The 19909-nt window shown below is 34.7% G+C and overlaps 2 protein-coding genes across 2 annotated transcripts; both read left to right on the forward strand.

Annotated features, from left to right (window-relative positions):
- The first annotated feature begins 1753 nt into the window (after positions 1–1753).
- LOC142182061 (protein FAR1-RELATED SEQUENCE 5-like) lies at positions 1754–2759 on the forward strand. The gene is made up of 2 exons (XM_075255953.1): positions 1754–2366; positions 2581–2759. The coding sequence occupies exons 1-2, from the start codon at positions 1754–1756 to the stop codon at positions 2757–2759; spliced, it is 792 nt and encodes a 263-aa protein (XP_075112054.1).
- Positions 2760–3365: 606 nt separating this feature from the next.
- Positions 3366–3989, forward strand: LOC142182062 (protein FAR1-RELATED SEQUENCE 1-like). The gene has a single exon (XM_075255954.1). It carries the CDS (start codon positions 3366–3368, stop codon positions 3987–3989), a length of 624 nt encoding a protein of 207 aa, XP_075112055.1.
- Positions 3990–19909: the final 15920 nt, after the last annotated feature.

The raw sequence follows: 19909 nt of genomic DNA on the forward strand, positions 1-19909 counted from the left end.
CTCTGTTTTTTAAGCTCATAATTTGCCCTCCTTACCAACAAAACCAACAGGACAGAGCATTGAGATAGAGTACTGGTCTAGGGAGCACCAACTCTATATGTTTTACTTTTGCATGCACTTTGGGATTAAAAAACAGTGAAGATTGCAGTCGTAGTGAGGATGAAGAAGCAGGGGTTTAAGGTTAAAAGAAACGGGTCAGGAGTGGGGCGGGTTTATAAGTTGGGTGGATTTCAATTTAATTATAAAATTGTGGCAAATCATAATACGCCATGTGGCTATTTTAAAGAGCCAAATTTGACCCAGGTTTACTCTGTCAGTTTGAGGGGCCTCCATGAGCCAAAAATAAAGATCTAAGCGTATTTTTAGACCAAAAGTTGGAAGGAGGATATTCGTGAGTCATTCCATTTTTCATATGTTAGGGCTAGTTTTGGCCCTTTTTCGATAAAAATATTGTCGGTTGCAGTTGTAAGGATGATAAAGCAAGAAAATTTCTAAAGAAAATATTTGTAACATTAACTCTTAAAAGCTGATACAAAGTCTTTTAGAATAAATTACTGACCTTCTTTTATCTGCTTTTGGGTAGATTTGAGGTCAAATATATGGGTTTAACTTTAATTTAAGGTGGGTTGGGGCAGCATGGGAAATTTTATGATTTGTTGTAGAGGTTCGTTCATTGCTATGTTCTTGGTGTTTCCTATGTGATCTCACTAGACCAATTATTTAATTTTCATGTTTCTTTGTTTTGTCCTCCCTTAGAATGCTGTAAGGTTTTGATATGTTTACTTTAATTTTGTAAGGTTCGATGGATACTCAATCCACCAGGCAGCTTGAAGTACCGTTTCTAATTAGAGAAGTAGTTCCAAACACAAGGAACTGAAAAGTAGCTGAGGAAAAGGGAAGGGCAAAGCAGTCGAAACAGTAGAGTCGAAATCTTTCAACGCGTTAGATGATGATATCTTTATAAGGGTATGATATTATGGGTGGAGATCCCCTCCATTGATAATATGTCCATTATTGCTCAATATTTGTGTCATGTGTCTACCCAATCAATTCAAGGCTGAGATTAAATAGGTCACTAAACAATTAAAAATGGTAATACAATTTCATATAAATAAAATAACAAAAAGTTTACTGCTAACGAAGTCAGTCTAGTTTCACCTTACTTGCACTTTTCTCTCACTCAACACAACATGCAGGCCCCACCATGATATGTAAAATGATCTCCATAAAATAAGTGTAAGAAAAGTAAAAGAAAATTAAAGTGGCGGGAATTCATCTTACCAATTATTTAACCGCCAAAAAACAGTCCATCATCTCATTCCTTTTATAAAAGATTATGAATAAGAAATCAAAGATCGGCATTTATCTTTCTAACTAATTATATATTGTAGATTTATAAGAATATTGCCTTCTATTCTTTTCCTAAGAAACCAGAAGCGTCATTGTTATTAAGATCAACTTCGTAACAGTTGAAGAATTTTTGAAAGACAAGGTTCTACTCTTTTTTTTACTAGACTTATTTAGTCTTATTAAATTTGATTAATTAAGGTACTGTACTTATTTTATATTCTTTGGAAGATGCATTATATCTATTCTAGTATAATATTTTTTCCATTACATATTAGAATTCAAATGCAACAAGTTTAAATAAATTTTTTTTAATAAATTTATAACAAGTTTATATATTTCTAGTTAAACTATTCAAAACTTAATGATGTTTATATGTTTTGTATTCTTTTTCCTTTGAAGTATAATGGACAATTTTGGAGAAAGCAAGTGTGAAGCTACTGCCGAAGAAGTTTTACAAAATAATTTTCAAGGGTCAATAGATCGTGAGCCTGCGCTTGGTCTTGAGTTTGACGACGATGAGAGTGCATTTAATTTTTACAATGAGTATGCAAGAAGGATTGGTTTTAGTGTTCACAAAGAGTACGTGAACATAAATAACAAATTGGGTTATGTAACATCACAAAAAGCTTACATGTTTCAAGGAGGTTTCCGTGGAGATGATAGACGAAAATATCAAGCTAAAAATTCACGAAAAGAGACTAGAAAAGGATACCAAGCTCATATTGTTGTTACTCGCCAATTTGTTGGAAAGTACCATATTACTAAGGTTGAGTTAGAACATAACCATCCTCTCGTTCCACCGACAATGATTCACATGTTGTCATCTCACAGAAATTTGAACGACGTACAAACTCATGAAATCGATTTGGCGGAGGATGCTGGATTATTTTCTAAAGGAACTTTTGATTTTATGAGTTTTCAAGCTGGTGGCAGAGCAAATTTGGGTTGTACTAAGTTGGATCATAAGAACTACCTTCGAACCAAAAGGCAAAAAGCTATGGGACAAGGAGAAGCAGGTAAATTACTTGTTCAAATTGCCTAATAATTTTTTATTTAGTCTTTGGAATGTGATTTTCTCATATTAAAAATAGCACATACATACTTATTTTTGGTATTTTCTTTCGGGAGTACTATTAGAATATTTTGAGAAAAAAAGAGTTGAAGATCCATCTTTCTTTTTTGTGGTACAGTTGGATGTTAATGATATGATCACGAACATATTTTGGGCAGATTCTAAGATGATAATAGATTATGAGATTTTTGGAGATGTGCTTTCATTTGATACTACGTACCAGACAAATAAAGAGCATAAACCTTTGGCTAGTTTCGTTGGATTTAATAACCATAGAAAAATGATTGTTTTTGGAGGTGCACTGATGTATGATGAGACTTCAGAATCTTTTCAGTGATTGTTCGAAACATTTCTTAGAGCAATGTCTGGAAAAAACACTAAAAATTATTTTTACAAATCAGGATGTTGCTATGAGTAAGGCCATCTCATTCGTCATGCCTGAAGTTCATCATAGGTTGTGTGTTTGGCACATGGAACAAAATGCTGTAAAACACCTCAATCAAGTTTATAAAAGGTACGCTTCTTTCCGTGGTGATTTTAGAAAATGCATTTACGAGTATGAGGATGAAGGAGAATTTATAAATGCTTGAACTACTATGCTTGATGAATATAATCTTCATGAAAATGAATGGTTGCAAGGAATATATGCTTTGAGAGAAAAATTATTTGCAGCATATAGAAAGCAAACCTTTTCGGGTGGCATGAATAGCACACAATTAAGTGAGAGTTTGAATAGTGAATTAAAGGATTATTTGCAGTGTGATTATAATTTAGTACAGTTTTTTAAGCATTATGATATAGCAATTGAGGACAAAAGATATAATGAGTTGCAAGATACATGTGATGCATCACAACGGTTGCTAGTATTAAAAGCAAAGGTGCCAATTTTATTTCATGCTAGAGAGGTATATACACCAAATATTTTTTCGTTCAAGATGAATATATGAAGTCTTTAATAATCAAAGTGAATGGATGTGAGGAAAATAATTTTCCCATCATGTATAAAGTTAGCAAGTATGGGCACACTCGAGAGCATATTGTTAAGGTGACAGAGGCAGATCATATATCTTGTACTTGCATGAAGTTTGACTCTATGAGTATACTTTGTTGTCATACAATAAGAATTCTTGATGTGATAAGAGGAGTGGATAAAATTCCAGATGAGTATATTTTGAAAAGATGGACAAAAACTGCAAAAGTCGTAAATATTAAAGAAATTGATGGGCAAGATATAGAGATCAAGGATTCAAAGCTAATCGTTGTGAATCGCTATAGAATCCTTTGTCCTATATTTGTTAGAATGGCAGCTAAAGCTTCTGAAACTGATGAAGGCTATAAGCTAGCGGCAACATGTGTAAATGAGTTAAGTACAAGATTGAAACAAATTATGGAGGTGACAGCTCCATCTCTCCATACTGCTGGTTCAACGAGAGATTTACCAGAAGAAAATAATGACAGAGATCTCCTCTCACGAGCCAAAAGTTTTAAAAAGAAAGATAATACAAAACGTCTGAAAAAAAGGATCAAAACTTCTCTTGAAGCGAACTCAAAGAGTAAGAAAGCTTGAGCAAAAAAGTCAGATTCTATTAATCAAGATGGATCTACAGTTAATGATAGAACTAAAATTGATAAGCGAAATTGTATCAACCAGGTATATCATATTTTATTTCAGTTCATAATTCGAATATTTCATATTGACCAACTATTATAATGTTACACAATTATAATATTTCTTATATTTATTAGTAGGTTTCAACAAAAGATGAGAACTTTTTTTACAATTCTAATTTAAGTGCCTCTCAAAGTATGGCTTGTGCCACTTATCCCAAGCATTCCGAGTTTTCACTTTCGAAGGCATCTTATAGCTTTACTCAAATGCTAACGGTAATATTAACACACTTTTTTTGGTAATTTTTTTATCAAATATATATATATAAGTGACTTAGTTTATATTATTTGTGTAGGAACCTTCTTATTTTGATGCTCTTGCACATACACAAAATTCTTGTTCTCTTCCTCATGATCAGGTTTATATTAAAAGAAGCTTTTATATTTATTTTTAACACATATTATTTTATTGACGTATATAATTTATCATTATTTGGCAGGCGAGCTTTTTCGAGAGTCAAGGGGCACAAGAGTTTCGAGATAATAATTTACTGTGATCCATGCTAATTTTATTTCTAGTTGTTTTTTATTATTTTATTTAAGATATTGGACATGTTATTTAAGTACTTCCATAGCTTCTTTGGACTTTAGAAGTAATTGGATGATTATTAAAGGTTGTTTATTGCATTTTAACAACTTCAGTTAAATCTATTATTCAAATGCTTTTGTGTAGCATGAATGAAAGAGATAATTTTTTATTGTGTTATTTGTCAAGTCTCATTTAAGAAGAAAAAAATAAATAGAAAAGGCTAATTCCAAAAGTTAAGAAATCACTTGTAGCAGTTAAATGGATTCGGGAATATCAATTTACTAGTTATGACATCATGGTGGGGCCAGCATGTTGTGTTGAGTGAGAGAAAAGTTCAAGTAAGGTGAAACTAGACTGACACTGTTAACAGTAAATTTTTTGTTATTTTATTTATATGAAGTTGCATTACTATTTTTAGTTGTTTAGTGACCTATTTAATCTCAGCCTTGAATTGATTGGGTAGACACATGACACAAATTAGTAAGTGTATTGAGCAATAATGGATAAATTATCAATGGAGGGGATCTCCACCCATGATATTATCTTCTTGCAATACTATACTCCTGAAATTTATCTTCAATTGAGACCAATACACAACTGTCCATCACATAGGTCAAGGAATTTTCTCCTCTTAACCTCAAAGGCATCCCTGGATAAATGGGGTATCCACTAATGGCTACATTCGGAATTACAACAAAATATGTCTGATCATGCCCAACTCTAGTCCTAAAAAGGATAAGCGGTTGCTGTAAATATAATCCGGTCGAAACATCCGAAGTCGAATCCCACAGAGAATTAAGGCTTAGTTATAGCTGTTTAATATCATTAAGAAGACAAGTTTGAACAATTTTCTAATTTATAAAGATTGAGGTTTATATTTCTAACTAATTAACTAGCAAATACTAGAAAGCAGTAAAATTATCAACTAACGAGACAAAGTATTGGAAACTAAATTAAGGAGGTCTAGAGTTATGATTTCTCCGATTGTCGGAATCCTTCTAGCTATGTTCCCTACAATTTCGTCGATGTATTCTCTACTGATCGTGAGCACTTTAGGTGTCGTAATTATATCTCGAGCAACTACAGCAATTTACTAGACATATTCTCTCGAACTACGCTAGTTGAATTTATTTAACCGCTCACTATGACCACGTCAAGGCTTTGTTATTTCTAAACCTGCCTTTAAACCCACTGTATTGATTTCTCACATACGTTAGGAGTGACGTTGTTCAACAACCACCTAAATATATATCATTTCTCAAGCAACACATAATAAATAGGCACAGTCAATCGATGGTCATTCAATCAACAACAATAAACATGTAGTTGAACAAGTAGAAAAATCTAACGGCTCAATTATATAAAAGCATAACAAGAATTTATCCTACAAAAGGTTCTATCAAAATACTAGATAACAAATTAGCTATTCATAATAGTATTTAAAACTACAATACGAAAAGTCATAACCAACAATGAAAAAATAGGAAGAGAAAGGAAAAACTCGTAGAAAAATTCCCCGCCTTGCTCCTATTGTTTCTCTACCTCCTTAGGTCGAATTTGTGTCAAAAGTATGTCCAACCCCCTCAAACTACCGTTTTTTCATGTATATATACCAAGTAGGGTTGAGCCTAAATAATTATATCTTCTCCTACGCGAAAAAGGATACATTTTCCGGACAGGACATGCACGGCCGCGCTTGGACCGCGCATATCCATTTTGATTCTGCCTGACGAGTGCGGCCTGAGCGCGACCGTGCACTTGATGCACTTTTAACCCTGTCCTGTTAGGAATTTGGAAAAACGTAAAACATGAAAGTTGTAGTCCTTTGAGTTAGCTTTCCAACCTATATTGTGCAGCCCAGTGGAGTTCTGAGCAAAATGTTATGTACATGTTACTAGATAGTGTACAATATGCCTACTCGATTCGTCGTTCGTTCTTAACTATTATCCGTTGATCCCCAAACACGATCCCGACTTAATTCTTTGGGCTTTTACTCAGACTTCAAAGCTCCAAATCACTTGAATTCATTCCATAACATCTATATATCTCGGAATCACTCCTACCAGGCATAAAACACACCATTAGTGCAAACATTAGCGATTAAAATTCAAACTCAATTAAAGTGTAGTAAATTAGAGTGTAATAAGCGACTAAAATACGCAATTATAGTCTATCATCAACACCCCACACTTAAACCATTGCTCATCCTCGAGCAATCAAACTACACTTTATATAGACACGACCTTTTTAAACAATTCTCCTAACTCATCACACCAAGAATATTTAAAATAGACTAAGCACAAAAGCGTAACATCTTCACCTCAAGATTTGACTCACAAGTACCACGCATTATCCACAACTCTTAGAAATAACATTCATATTTCCCAAAAGATGCACCATAGGCTTGCCCGTAGTGTACTACTCTACTAATCGAGCTCATTCAGTCTAGGATCAAGTAGGACTTTATTTGGTTGTAATGTAGGTTGCGGGATGGGTAGGATATATTTGGATATAAGAGTGACTACACCTCCCTAAGCACTTTAATACATGTACTTTAACATTCAAGCCTCATACTTATGTCAAACCAAACTATGCCTTCACATCAATGTATTTTAGCCCATACTTATTTAAGCATAAGCACAATTACATCAAGAGTCACCACTTATAAAAGAAATTTTTCGCAACAATACAACTATTTTTTTTTCTTTCTTTTCTTTTTCTTTTACAATTCAAGTGGCTATTACTTTTTCAAAACAATGCACATTTCTCCTTATTTCATTAGCTCCACTCAAAATCCAAACCAACCACCTCACACTTTAACTTTTACAAAGTTCATAATAATTCAAGTGCTCATGAGAGGCGAAAAGGTTCAAATAGATGGTTAATTCAAACAATTGGGTAAGGCTTGTAATGTGGTTGCCAAAAAGACATGATTACAGGCTCAAAGGAGTTAACTACAATACATAATAATTAGGCGGGTAAAATATATATATGGCTCAACAAAGAAATGCTTATATCACTTCCAAGACTGAAGAAAATTACTATTTTGCTCTACAAACACACGGGGCAAGTTCTAGACATCAAATGCAATGCACAGAATACAACAACCCTCACACGCACATGGCCTATGACTCACTCAAGATTGGATCATCAAGATACTCTAGTCAAAGCAGTTAAGCAAAGTTAAGAACATACAATTTAAGGTACTTATACAAGAGTCAAAACTGAGCCTAAGCTTTACAACCAAAGTACTCACTATTCTCAAGGCATAACAAAGTCAAGAGATATTGCTTCAATTCAAAACACAGCAGAATGACTCCTACTCCAAAAAAACAAAACTAACTACACCCGGTTCAAATAAAACCCTTGGAAAAGAACCGCGACACAAAGAAAAACCAAGGGGGAATTAATACACTACCTACAAAAAAAATCTTTTTGTTCTTTTTTCTTTAGACTTAAATCCCTCAAGAAAATTATTTAGGATATCCATCGTCGGGCAAAGTCCAATCTTTTTTTCCGTTTTTCTAAAAAAAAAATTATTCAATTAAACTAACACAACTAAAATAGCATAGAAAGTCACCCAGACAATCTCAGCACCCCACACTTAAAATTGTACATTGTCCCCAATGCACAACCATACTAATAAGAGGGTAAAAAAACTCTCTGATAGGCCAAAGGTCGAAGCACTAGCAGCTCATGGGGTACTCAGACTTCTCCCAAGCTTGGTCCTTCGTATGGGTATCTCACACTTAGTTCCAACCATCTGGTTTGATGTTGCATCCTTTCAATGGCTTTGCGTTCCATGCTCCTAAAAATAAAAAATCGACACTACAAGAATAACACAATAATAAATAAAAAATAAAAAAATAGAGCTGGGTTGCCTTCCAACACGCGCTTGATTTAACGTCGCGGCACGACATGAATCACTTTTTGTCTCCACCTTGAGCTTATGAATTAAACCCCAAGTTTTGCTTCAAGCTTATGATTATGCTCTTGGGGCGGTACAAATTCTTGCGAGCCAAAAATTAGATAAAGTCTTATGTACTTTTTGGCTCTCGACCGAGGAGTGTCACCTTGCCTAGACGGCCTTGAGAATTTCGAAATATAAGGCTCATCTACCTCTTCCTTGGACTCCTTTTTATGCTCGTAAGGATGCATTCCCTTTTCATCATCCGAACATAATGCAGAGAAGTGTTTGGAATGAGGCCTAACGCGCTCAAATACATGAACTTCATGATTTTTGACCTCCTCAACACCAATCACACTAGAGTCAACTAACTTTGTATCTTCAATGTCCTTGGCTGACTCCAGTGTTACTTCTTGAGCATCGACATCCTCAAATTCTAGTTGGATAGATTGTTGGCGTTCTACTCTGACCTCCTCCATTAGCACCTCAATTTCAGTGTCTAATTCATGCTCTTCTGGACTACTATCCCCAATATTGGCTTGTTGAGCATTAAATGCTTCAACTAGTTGTGTCACTTGTGCCTCCAGGTTGCGAATAGTAGCATATTACCTTTGTATGTGCATCTGTCTTTCATCATTTTATTCCACAAGGTACTTTAGCATATCCTTGATCTCTTTCAGGTTATCATCCTCGGGTTCTTTGTTCCTATTAACTCACAAGAAAAAGCAGAACCATCAAAGTAAGGGGTTGGGGGAAGATAAGAAATATAAGCACAATCATGAAAGTGACCATCTTGACCATCACACATATCACACACATTCAACACATAAGATTGAGTTAGTGCACATAACTTGCTCTCGGAAATATTTAGACTATTTTGACCCAGGTGGTTTCCGCCACGATTCACACAAGGAAGATCAACAGTAGAATTACCAACATTAAAATTCTCATAATTCCAGGATGCCATATTTCTTAAATTAATAAGTAAAAGAAAAATAAATAAATAAATAAATCAAATACAACAAAATAAAAATAAACGTTCAAACCTGTAACCTAGCAACATGTACAGTTATAACTACATTGTTAGTTCCCCGGCAACGGCGCCAAAATTTGATCACGCCTAACTCTAGTACTAAAAAGGATAAGCGGTCGCTGCAAATATATTCCGGTCTAAATGTCCAGAGTCGAATCTCACAGAGAACTAAGGCTTAGCTATAGCTGTTTAATATCACTAAGAAGACAAGTTTGAACAATTTTCTAAATTATAAAGATTGAGATTTATATTTCTAACTAATTAACTAGCAAATACTAGAAAGCGGTAAAATTATCAACTAATGAGACAAAGGATTGGAAACTAAATTAAGGAGGTCTAGAGTTATGATTTCCCCAATTGTCGGAATCCTTCTACCTATGTTTCCTACAATTTCGTCAATGTATTCTTTACTGATCGTGAGCACTTTAGGTGCCGTAATTTTCTCTCGAGCAACTACAACAATTTACTAGACATGTTCTCTCAAACTACGCTAGTTGGATTTATCTAACCGCTCACTATGACCACGTCAAGGCTTTGTTATTTCTAAACCTGCCTTTAAACCCGCGATATTGATTTCTCACATACATTAGGAGTGACGTTGTTCAACGACCACCTAAATATGTATCCTTTCTCAAGCACCACATAATAAATAGGCACAGTAAATCGATGGCCATTCAATCAACAACAATAAACACGTAGTTGAACAAGTAGAAAAATCCAACGACTCAATTATATAAAAACATAACACGAATTTATCCTACAAAAGGTTCTATCAAAACCCTAGATAAAAAATTAACTATTCAAAACAGTATGTAAAACTACAATACTAAAAGTCATAACCAACAATGAAAAAATAGGAAGAGGAAGGAAAAACTCGTAGAAGAATTCCCCGCCTTGCTCCTATTGTGTCTTTGTCTCCTTAGGTCGAATCTACGTCAAAAATATGTCCAACCCCCTCAAACTACCCTTTTTCATGTATATATACTAAGTAGGGTTGGGCCCAAACAATTATACCTTCTCCTACGTGAAAAAGGACACTTTTCCCGGACAGGACATGAGCGACTGCACTTGGACCGCGCATATCCACTTTGATTCTGCCTGACGAGCGCGGCCTGAGCGCGGCCGCGCACTTGACGTGCACTTTTCACCTGTTCTGTTGGCAATTTGAAAAAACGTAAAATATAAAATTGTATCCCTTTGCGTTAGCTTTCTAACCATATGTTGTGGAGCCCAAATGGAGTTTTGAGCGAAAGGTTAAGTGCATTTTACTAGATAGCGTTCAATATGCCTACTCGATTCGTCGTTCATTCTTAACTATCATCCGTTGATCCCCGAACACGATCCCGACTTAATTCCTTGGGTTTTTACTCAGACTTCAAAGCTCCAAATCACTTGAATTCATTCCATAACATTTGTATAGCTCGGAATCACTCCTACAAGGCATAAAACACAACATTAGTGCAAAACACTAGCGATTAAAGCTCAAACTCAATTAAAGTGCGGTAAATTAGAGTGTAATGATCGACTAAAATACACAATTATAGCTTATCATCAATATCACAACACAATCAATCAAAAATGCTAATGTTAAAATATAGTAGGAGAAGAAAAACATAAGATACTGTGAATATGATTTTTGGCATTTATATTTAATTAACATGTATTATTAGTCCTTATAAGCTATACTACATAAATATCATTTAGGGTGATACATTTTAGGGAAACTTTCAGAAACCACTATGTTTTAGTGCTTATTAGCTAGTTGTAGCTACCATTTACTACATTACTTCCTATAGCTATGTATTCAGGTTTTTTAGAGAGTATTCGATGTATTTAAGCTACTGTATTCATGAATACAGTAGCATTTCTCAGCGTGAAACAAGGGATTACAGCTAGACAGATTATTGTATTCGACTGCATTCAACGCGTGAAACAGGGAATTATAACTAGACAGATTATTGTATTCGACTGTATTCACGGCGTGAAACAGGGAGTTACAACTAGACAAATTATTGTATTCGACTGTATTCACGATATGTATTTTTGAATACAGTAACGTAAATAGCGCAATTCTACTATTTATTATAACTATGGTTTCTTTATAATTCATATATAATTCCTTTAAGGAGTCTCCTTCCAATTGTGTTTTCTTTTTTTAAGCGTGTTTCATGCAAAGGGAAAGCAAAGAAAAGAACATGGGTTACAACGGAAGAGTCAATGAAGTAAGTATGAAAGTTCAATGAAGCGGCAGTCTTCAATCAAGGTAGAGATGATACGGGGTTGAATAGAGGAAACTGATACCATTTCTTCTTTTGGCTTTTTGGCCCCACGAGGCACCCACCAGTTTTTTTACTAGGGTGTCTCCTCTTTTCTGCTTGTCCAATGAGAGGATCTCTACAAAATTGACAAAAATCTTAGAAATCACGAAGGCGATTGTACCTGTAATTTCTATTTAGAGTAGTACTGAAGTGAGAATCAATGCGTAAGAACGTTGAGATTTGGAGCTCATTAACTTTTCACCTTTTTATAGTCATTGTTTAGGATACTATAGGGTGACAAAACAATCTGCAAAATTGAATCATTGATTTTTCAATTCAAACAAACATGAATCAATGCACATGAATCGTTTTTGAATTCATTCTCTACTTCTTTTTTCTTTAAAAAATCGAGTAACAAAAGAATAATGTGTGGTACAACAAAATACAAATTAAAAATAAATTTCATACAAACTTGATACATCTACAACAACATACAAACTAAAATAAATTTCATATAACTAATTATATAATATACAACTTATTTACAACTTTCATACGTCATTCTTATCCAATTAATGTATGGGTCAAAATCTGACCATAAGTGGACGTGCCAAAAAGAATGGTAAGAGGTCGACTGAGCCGTGGTCGTACCCATAAGGTGTGATAACAACGTGTACCTCGACCATTGCCGAGATCAAGCCATCAAAAAGCATGTATGGTGAAGTAAATATCGTGGTATTTGAGGGAGGCGATGTGAAGTACAATCAAGGGATAAAAGCATTCTGGTCAATGACCGATGGGCAAAAAAGAATACTGATAATATATATAGGAGGTAAGAAGACCAAGAAAGGGGCTGCCTCCCGGAATGAAAAAGATAGGTAGGGAAGAAAACCAAGAAATGGTTTAGATAGTGAAGACAAATCGCTGCAGTTATGTTTATCGAATCAATAAAGATAGATCTCGTCATCACTGAGGACATTCCATCTTTTCTGTCTTTATCGTTACATCACGAGATAATGTGTCAAAAATGTAAGCCTATATTATATTTGATATCTTATAAAGTTTACAAGTTTGATTATATCTTGTTCCCTTATGTGGCTTAGATCTAGAGTTAATTATCATTGGCTAAGATTTATCCTCTATTTTCTTTATTAATTAGTTTAACAAAAAACTTGATACTTTTTGGTCAAATAGTTAAATATAACTACAATATCATACAACTTATATACAATTTTCATACAAATTTTATACAATGTCTTGTGTATGTATTTTGTATATGATTTGCATATATTTTGTATGTTGTGTGTTATTCTTTCTGTCACGACCCCAGTTTGCCCTCCGTGAACTATCGTGACGGCATTTAGTCTCTACGACTAGATAAACCTAACAAATGCGGGAAAGAAACAATTTGCGGAAAGAAAATAATTAAAAACCGAAATAACAAATGAAACAGTGTTTAAGATGTCGCCTGTCACACCTCCTTTTTCCGCACCCGAGGGGGTACAAGGGAGTTTTTTTTTCAATTTAAAGGACAATCGAAACGGGATTGGTTTAATTATTTCAGAGTCGCCACTTGGGAGATTTAGGGTGTCCCAAGTCACCAATTTTAATCCCGAATCGAGGAAAAGAATGACTCCATATTACAGTCTGCGTACCAGAAATCCGGATAAGGAATTTTGTTAACCCGGGAGAAGGTGTTAGGCATTCCCGAGTTCCGTGGTTCTAGCACGGTCGCTCAACTGTTATATTCGGCTTGATTATCTAATTTTATACAAGTGTGAACTTATGTGCAAAATTTAACTTTTAACCGCTTTTATCATTTACTGTTTTTATCAAGAATTGCAACGTTGTGAAAATGTATCTCGAACCGCGTTACAATCAATGTACCCGCGGTCGTCGACACACTTTGACTCCGTTGAGATTTGGATTTGGGTCACATCAATGCGCACCCGAGTTTAAGAAGGTAAGATTTATTACGGCGCGTCCTAAAGAGTCTAACGCATTGTTATTTTTAGGAGAGTTGTGAGATTTGCCAAACAACCCGTCCTGGAAACTAAATGCTTCACTAATATGCATTTAACAAGGGCCCCGTATCTGCGTTTTGTTTATTTTTATCGAGGCTCATCTCGTTGTTATTTTTAAGGGATATCCTATAGTAACTATGTTTCTCGTCGTGTTTGTCTCTATCAATTGAAAGCAGTAAATAGCCTTAGTTGATTATAAAACCGGATTTAAAGTGCTACTACAGAATAATAAAACGTGACTGCATTTATGGACAACTAGTCGCAAATTATGGGCCCAAACCCAGCTCATGCGAGATGGCCCGACATGGGCCCTATTTTTCCGATACAGGCCTAGCTGATTTTCGATTTGGGCTCGGCCTTCCTGGGGTGGAGGCCTAGAACTGATTCTTTGTTCTTTATCAATTTATATGTGACAAACTAGCAAAAGGGGAAAGAACTATACTAATAGTGGATAGTTTACATGCCTGGCCTACATTAAAGAGTATGTTACACAATTTAAACCTAAGTCTGGGATACAACCTACTGTATTAGGAATATTCATCTAACAGCCTACATATACAACTAACATTCAATCCCCATACATTGATATTTACTAGGCGGGCAAGCTGCTTCCAGCATCCAAACCAAAATAAAAATCATTCTACATTACATGATATTTAATGCAACAATCTACGTATAAAAGACATTCTTCAGGTTTTCTCATTTTTGTATTCATCCTCAATTTCCAATTACATCTGACAGTGTATTAGGTGTGTACCTGGTATAGAGAACAAAAGAAGAAAGGAAAGATCAGCTGGGCAGCATGCAGTAAATACAGCAGCAGCGGACACACAGCAACAACACAGCAACAACCAACTAAACCAAGTGTTTTCCACAGCCACAGATTGTCGCACCTCCTTTTCGCCGCGCCCGCAGGGCGCGTGGGGAGTTTTCTCCAATTGAAGGACAGTCGAAACGGGATTTGTTTATTTGTTTTAGAGTCGCCACCTGGGAATTTTAAGGCGTCCCAAGTCACCAATTATAATCCCTGAATCGAGGAGAATATGACTTTGTTTATTATTCTGCGAACCAGAAATCCTGAGTAAGGAATTCTGTTAATCCGGAAGAAGGTGTTAGGCATTTCCGGATTCCGTGGTTCTAGCACGGTCGCTTAACTGTTTTTATTATTGGCTTAATTACCTTGATTTTATTAAATACATTGATGTTACATGTTTTTACTACCGCTTATTGATGACCCTTCTTTGAATCGAATTACGCGTACGTATATTCGTGTTAAAAAAAATTGCGGACTTGTGTCACGCGTACGTGTACACAATAACTTTTTATAATATATTTATTAAGCAATCATTTTTCGAAATTGTGTTGGATCAAGAATATTTGTTTTTCTTGAATAATGAACCGTACATCTCGGGTTTTTATGAAATTGATTTAACGCCTTTTGGAAAAATCCTTTTATTAAATATTCGTTCGAAATTGCGCGTACGCATAATCCGAATTTTTGCTTTTAAAAATATAATCAGGGTACGCGAACGTATCCCTAATTGTGCAAAATATTCGTAATGATATTAGGGATTTTCCACAAATTGTTTATTATATCTATACATTTTTATGTGAAAATCATGATAAATTCCCATTTAAGGTGCCCTTAAATTCTTTGAAAAGAATTTACAATTTATTAAATGTTGACCGTTGATTATATTTTCCGAATATAAGTTATATTCATTTCAACTATTCAATTTCAAAGGACAGAATACAAATATGATTAATATTATTTAAAAAAAAACAAATATGACATATATATATATATATATCAAAGAATAAATTGCATATAAAACTGAAAATATATATATATATATATATATATATCAAAGAATAAATTGCATATAAAACTGAAAATGAATGATTCATAAAGGAAGGAAATATTTTCCAAATTTTTTTTTCATGATTTACTTAATGCAAATTCTATTTCTAATTACCATTGATATCAAGTGTTGCAATTGGTACTTATACATCTCGTTTCATTCTCATATAATCGCTTTTAATCTAATAAGCCTAATTATTTGATCAATTTGTCTTATGAAGGTATATAGGTATCGAGTTTATAAGAAAGGAATTATTATACAAGTTAATTCAATAAAATTACCTTACATGCAACTTAACTGTATATCGTAAACATTCATAACATTTTAACATTGTAACAAGCTACATCATATCACCTTTCGCCAACGTTTATACACACATCTATTATCTTATAAAAATATACCAACAACACCATCTTAACTTTATTTAACAATAAATATCACTACTGTAATTTTCTTGGCACTTCTACATCACTTCTTGCTTAACTAACAACAAAATTAAATAATGACCAACATTCATGCCATATTCCCTACTTTGACAATTTAATATGATTAAACTAATGAGATAATGAGCTAATATTATTACAAATCTTTATACGAACTTTCAAAGTAAGACAATTAGCTCATAGCTATCAAATTGAATTCACTACTAATTAACTAACATAAAACAAAAATGAAATTTAAATTGATGAACTTGGACAAATAGAAAACAGAATTTCAATTCAAACTTCATTGATGAGTCATGTTGAATCTCTTTCCAACTTAAAATTTAAAAGACATGTACCTGGTATTGGAAAACAAGAGAAGATGAAGCTGAGAAGCAGCAACAGTAGTAACAATGTAGCACAACAACGACAGTCCAGCAACACAGGAATAGACCAGTAACAGTAGGAATAGTAGTAAACCCAGGAGACTATAAACGACTCCAAGTATAGAGAAGAAGTAAAAGGCAGGAAGGTTCTGACTATTTCAGATCTTAAGCGAGGCAATGAAACAGTAACTATTCTTTTCAACTTCAAAACTCTCCAAAATGAATTCTGTCCCTGTATATTCAGTGTATCCAGAATGTATATCGGGTGTATACTTCTCACTCCGCCCCCTCTTTTTTTCTTCTCTCTATCTAGTTTTTCCTCTCTTTTTTTCCTTCTCTCTATCTAGTTTTTCCTCTCTTTTTTCCCCCCTTCTTCCTAAATTTTCTCTTCTATTTATAGCAAAATTTTCGAAATTTTCAGATTTATTTTTTTATTATTTTATTATTTTTTTAATTAAAAGAAATCCCACTTACAAATTGCTTTTATTTTTTTAGAAAAAGAAATCCCACCTTTATTTACTTTTATTTTTAAAATTCCAACTTTAATTACTTTATCTTATTTAAAATCCCACTTTTTATTTTTTTTTAAAAGAGAATCTCACTTTATTTAACTTTTCTTTAAAAAACAAACCACTATCTTTTCTTTTTCTTTTAAAAATGCTACTTTCAATTACTTTAAATTTTTTTAAATTTTTAGATACCTTTATATTTATTTTTTAATTCCAACCTTATTTTACTTTTAAATTTTTTTTTTTTAAAACTTTTTATTTTTTTTTAAAAATTTTCTACATTCTTTTACTTTTTTAAAAAAAAATCATTCCCGAAATTATTATATATGTTTTTAAAAAAAAAAAAAAATATTTTCGGATTTTTTTTATATATAAAAAAACAAAAAATAAAACTATTAATAGTGATAATTCACCTTTTATTTTTTATTTTTTTGGTTTTGTTTTGTGTTGGACAAAAATGAAGATGGGGTGTTGGGTTAATGGAGCGGACCGGGTCGACCCGGTTTGAAACGGACCGGGTCATGGGGAAAGTTGGGCAATTATTTGGGCCTGTGGTTTGAAATTGAAGAAGTGGCCCAATCCGATTTTTCTTTGTATTTTTGTTCTCTTTTCTTCTTTTATTTTTCTAAAACTAAATTATAAAAGTACTTAAATTATTATTAATAACTAAATTAAGTTATAAAAGCGCAAATTAACTTCCAATAACAATTAACGCACAATTAAGTAATAATTAAGCATAAAATTGTTCATTTGGACATTAAATGCTAAAAATGCAAAAGATGCCTATTTTTGTATTTTTTTATTAATTTAACAAATAAACATGTATAGACAAACATACAAATAGTTACACAAAATATCACAAAAATTGCACACCAAGAAAAATTATTTTATTTTTTGAATTTTTTGGGAGTAATTCTCATATAGGGCAAAAATCACGTGCTTACAGCTGCCCCTCTTTGCCCGAAGACACGAAGGGTTTTCGTGCAAAGATAAAGCGAGCGATTTTTGCCCATCCGAGTACTCAGTGTGAAGCATTTTTTTATTTTTATTTTTTGAAAAAGATTTGACCGAACCTTTGCTTCAAAGGTTTCCTACATATCCTGGGCTAAACAGGAATCAGGTCAATGTAGTTCGGGAAGTTTTGGTAGCTGGGACTACCGTGGGACTGTGATGTTATTGCTGCTTCGTGTTGTTTTTACTGCTTGCTGACCTCCTTATTACACCTTACTGTAAAGGAAATACAAAATTAAACTAGACTATGGTACATGAATTATAAAATCTTATCTAGATCATGCTCTCGCGTTTCTTGTTGTCTTGATATCTTGGTGACTCTTGGGCATTGGTCTTATTCCGTATTCCTTTTGGAACTCTTGTTGTTTCTTGTTGGGGATCTTGTTGGACTCCTCTGTTTTATTGATTCTAAGTGTGCTCCTTTTTCATATGAGCGGGCTTTTGATTTCAACACTTCAATTGCATTTCCTCGTTCTTCAGGTGGGTGCCTCGACTGCTTCTTTTCTTTCTTCATCCTCATTTTCCAGGTGGACGCCTGACTTCTTTAATTCTTTCATCCTCATTCTCCAGGTGGACGCCTGACTTCTTCAATTCTCATCCTCATTCTCCAGGTGGACGCCTGACTTCTTTTTTTTCTCATCCTCATTCTCCAGGTGGACGCCTGATTTCTTTTAATTCTCATCCTCATTCTCCAGGTGGACGCCTGACTTCTTCTTTTTCTCATCCTCATTCTCCAGGTGGACGCCTGACTTCTTTAATTCTCATCCTCATTCTCCAGGTGGACGCCTGATTTCTTCTTTTCTCATCCTCATTCTCCAGGTGGACGCCTGACTTCTTTAATTCTCATCCTCATTCTCCAGGTGGACGCCTGACTTCTTCTTTTTCTCATCCTCATTCTCCAGGTGGACGCCTGACTTCTTTAATTCTCATCCTCATTCTCCAGGTGGACGCCTGATTTCTTTAATTCTCATCCTCATTCTCCAGGTGGACGCCTGACTTCTTCTTTTCTCATCCTCATTCTCCAGGTGGACGCCTGATTTCTTCTTTTCTCATCCTCATTCTCCAGGTGGACGCCTGACTTCTTTAATTCTCATCCTCATTCTCCAGGTGGACGCCTGACTTCTTTTAATTCTCATCCTCATTCTCCAGGTGGACGCCTGACTTCTTTAATTCTCATCCTCATTCTCCAGGTGGACGCCTGACTTCTTCTTTTCTCATCCTCATTCTCCAGGTGGACGCCTGACTTCTTTAATTCTCATCCTCATTCTCCAGGTGGACGCCTGATTTCTTCTTTTCTCATCCTCATTCTCCAGGTGGACGCCTGACTTCGTTAATTCTCATCCTCATTCTCCAGGTGGACGCCTGACTTCTTTTAATTCTCATCCTCATTCTCCAGGTGGACGCCTGACTTCTTCTTTTTCTCATCCTCATTTTCCAGGTGGACGCCTGACTTCTTTTTTTTCTCATCCTCATTCTCCAGGTGGACGCCTGATTTCTTTTAATTCTCATCCTCATTCTCCAGGTGGACGCCTGACTTCTTCTTTTCTCATCCTCATTCTCCAGGTGGACGCCTGACTTCTTTAATTCTCATCCTCATTCTCCAGGTGGACGCCTGATTTCTTCTTTTCTCATCCTCATTCTCCAGGTGGACGCCTGACTTCTTTAATTCTCATCCTCATTCTCCAGGTGGACGCCTGACTTCTTCTTTTTCTCATCCTCATTCTCCAGGTGGACGTCTGACTTCTTTAATTCTCATCCTCATTCTCCAGGTGGACGCCTGATTTCTTTAATTCTCATCCTCATTCTCCAGGTGGACGCCTGACTTCTTCTTTTCTCATCCTCATTCTCCAGGTGGACGCCTGATTTCTTCTTTTCTCA

The sequence above is a fragment of the Nicotiana tabacum genome, chromosome 6 (genome assembly GCF_000715075.1).
Source record: "Nicotiana tabacum cultivar K326 chromosome 6, ASM71507v2, whole genome shotgun sequence".
In the NCBI taxonomy this organism is placed as follows: Eukaryota; Viridiplantae; Streptophyta; class Magnoliopsida; order Solanales; family Solanaceae; genus Nicotiana; species Nicotiana tabacum.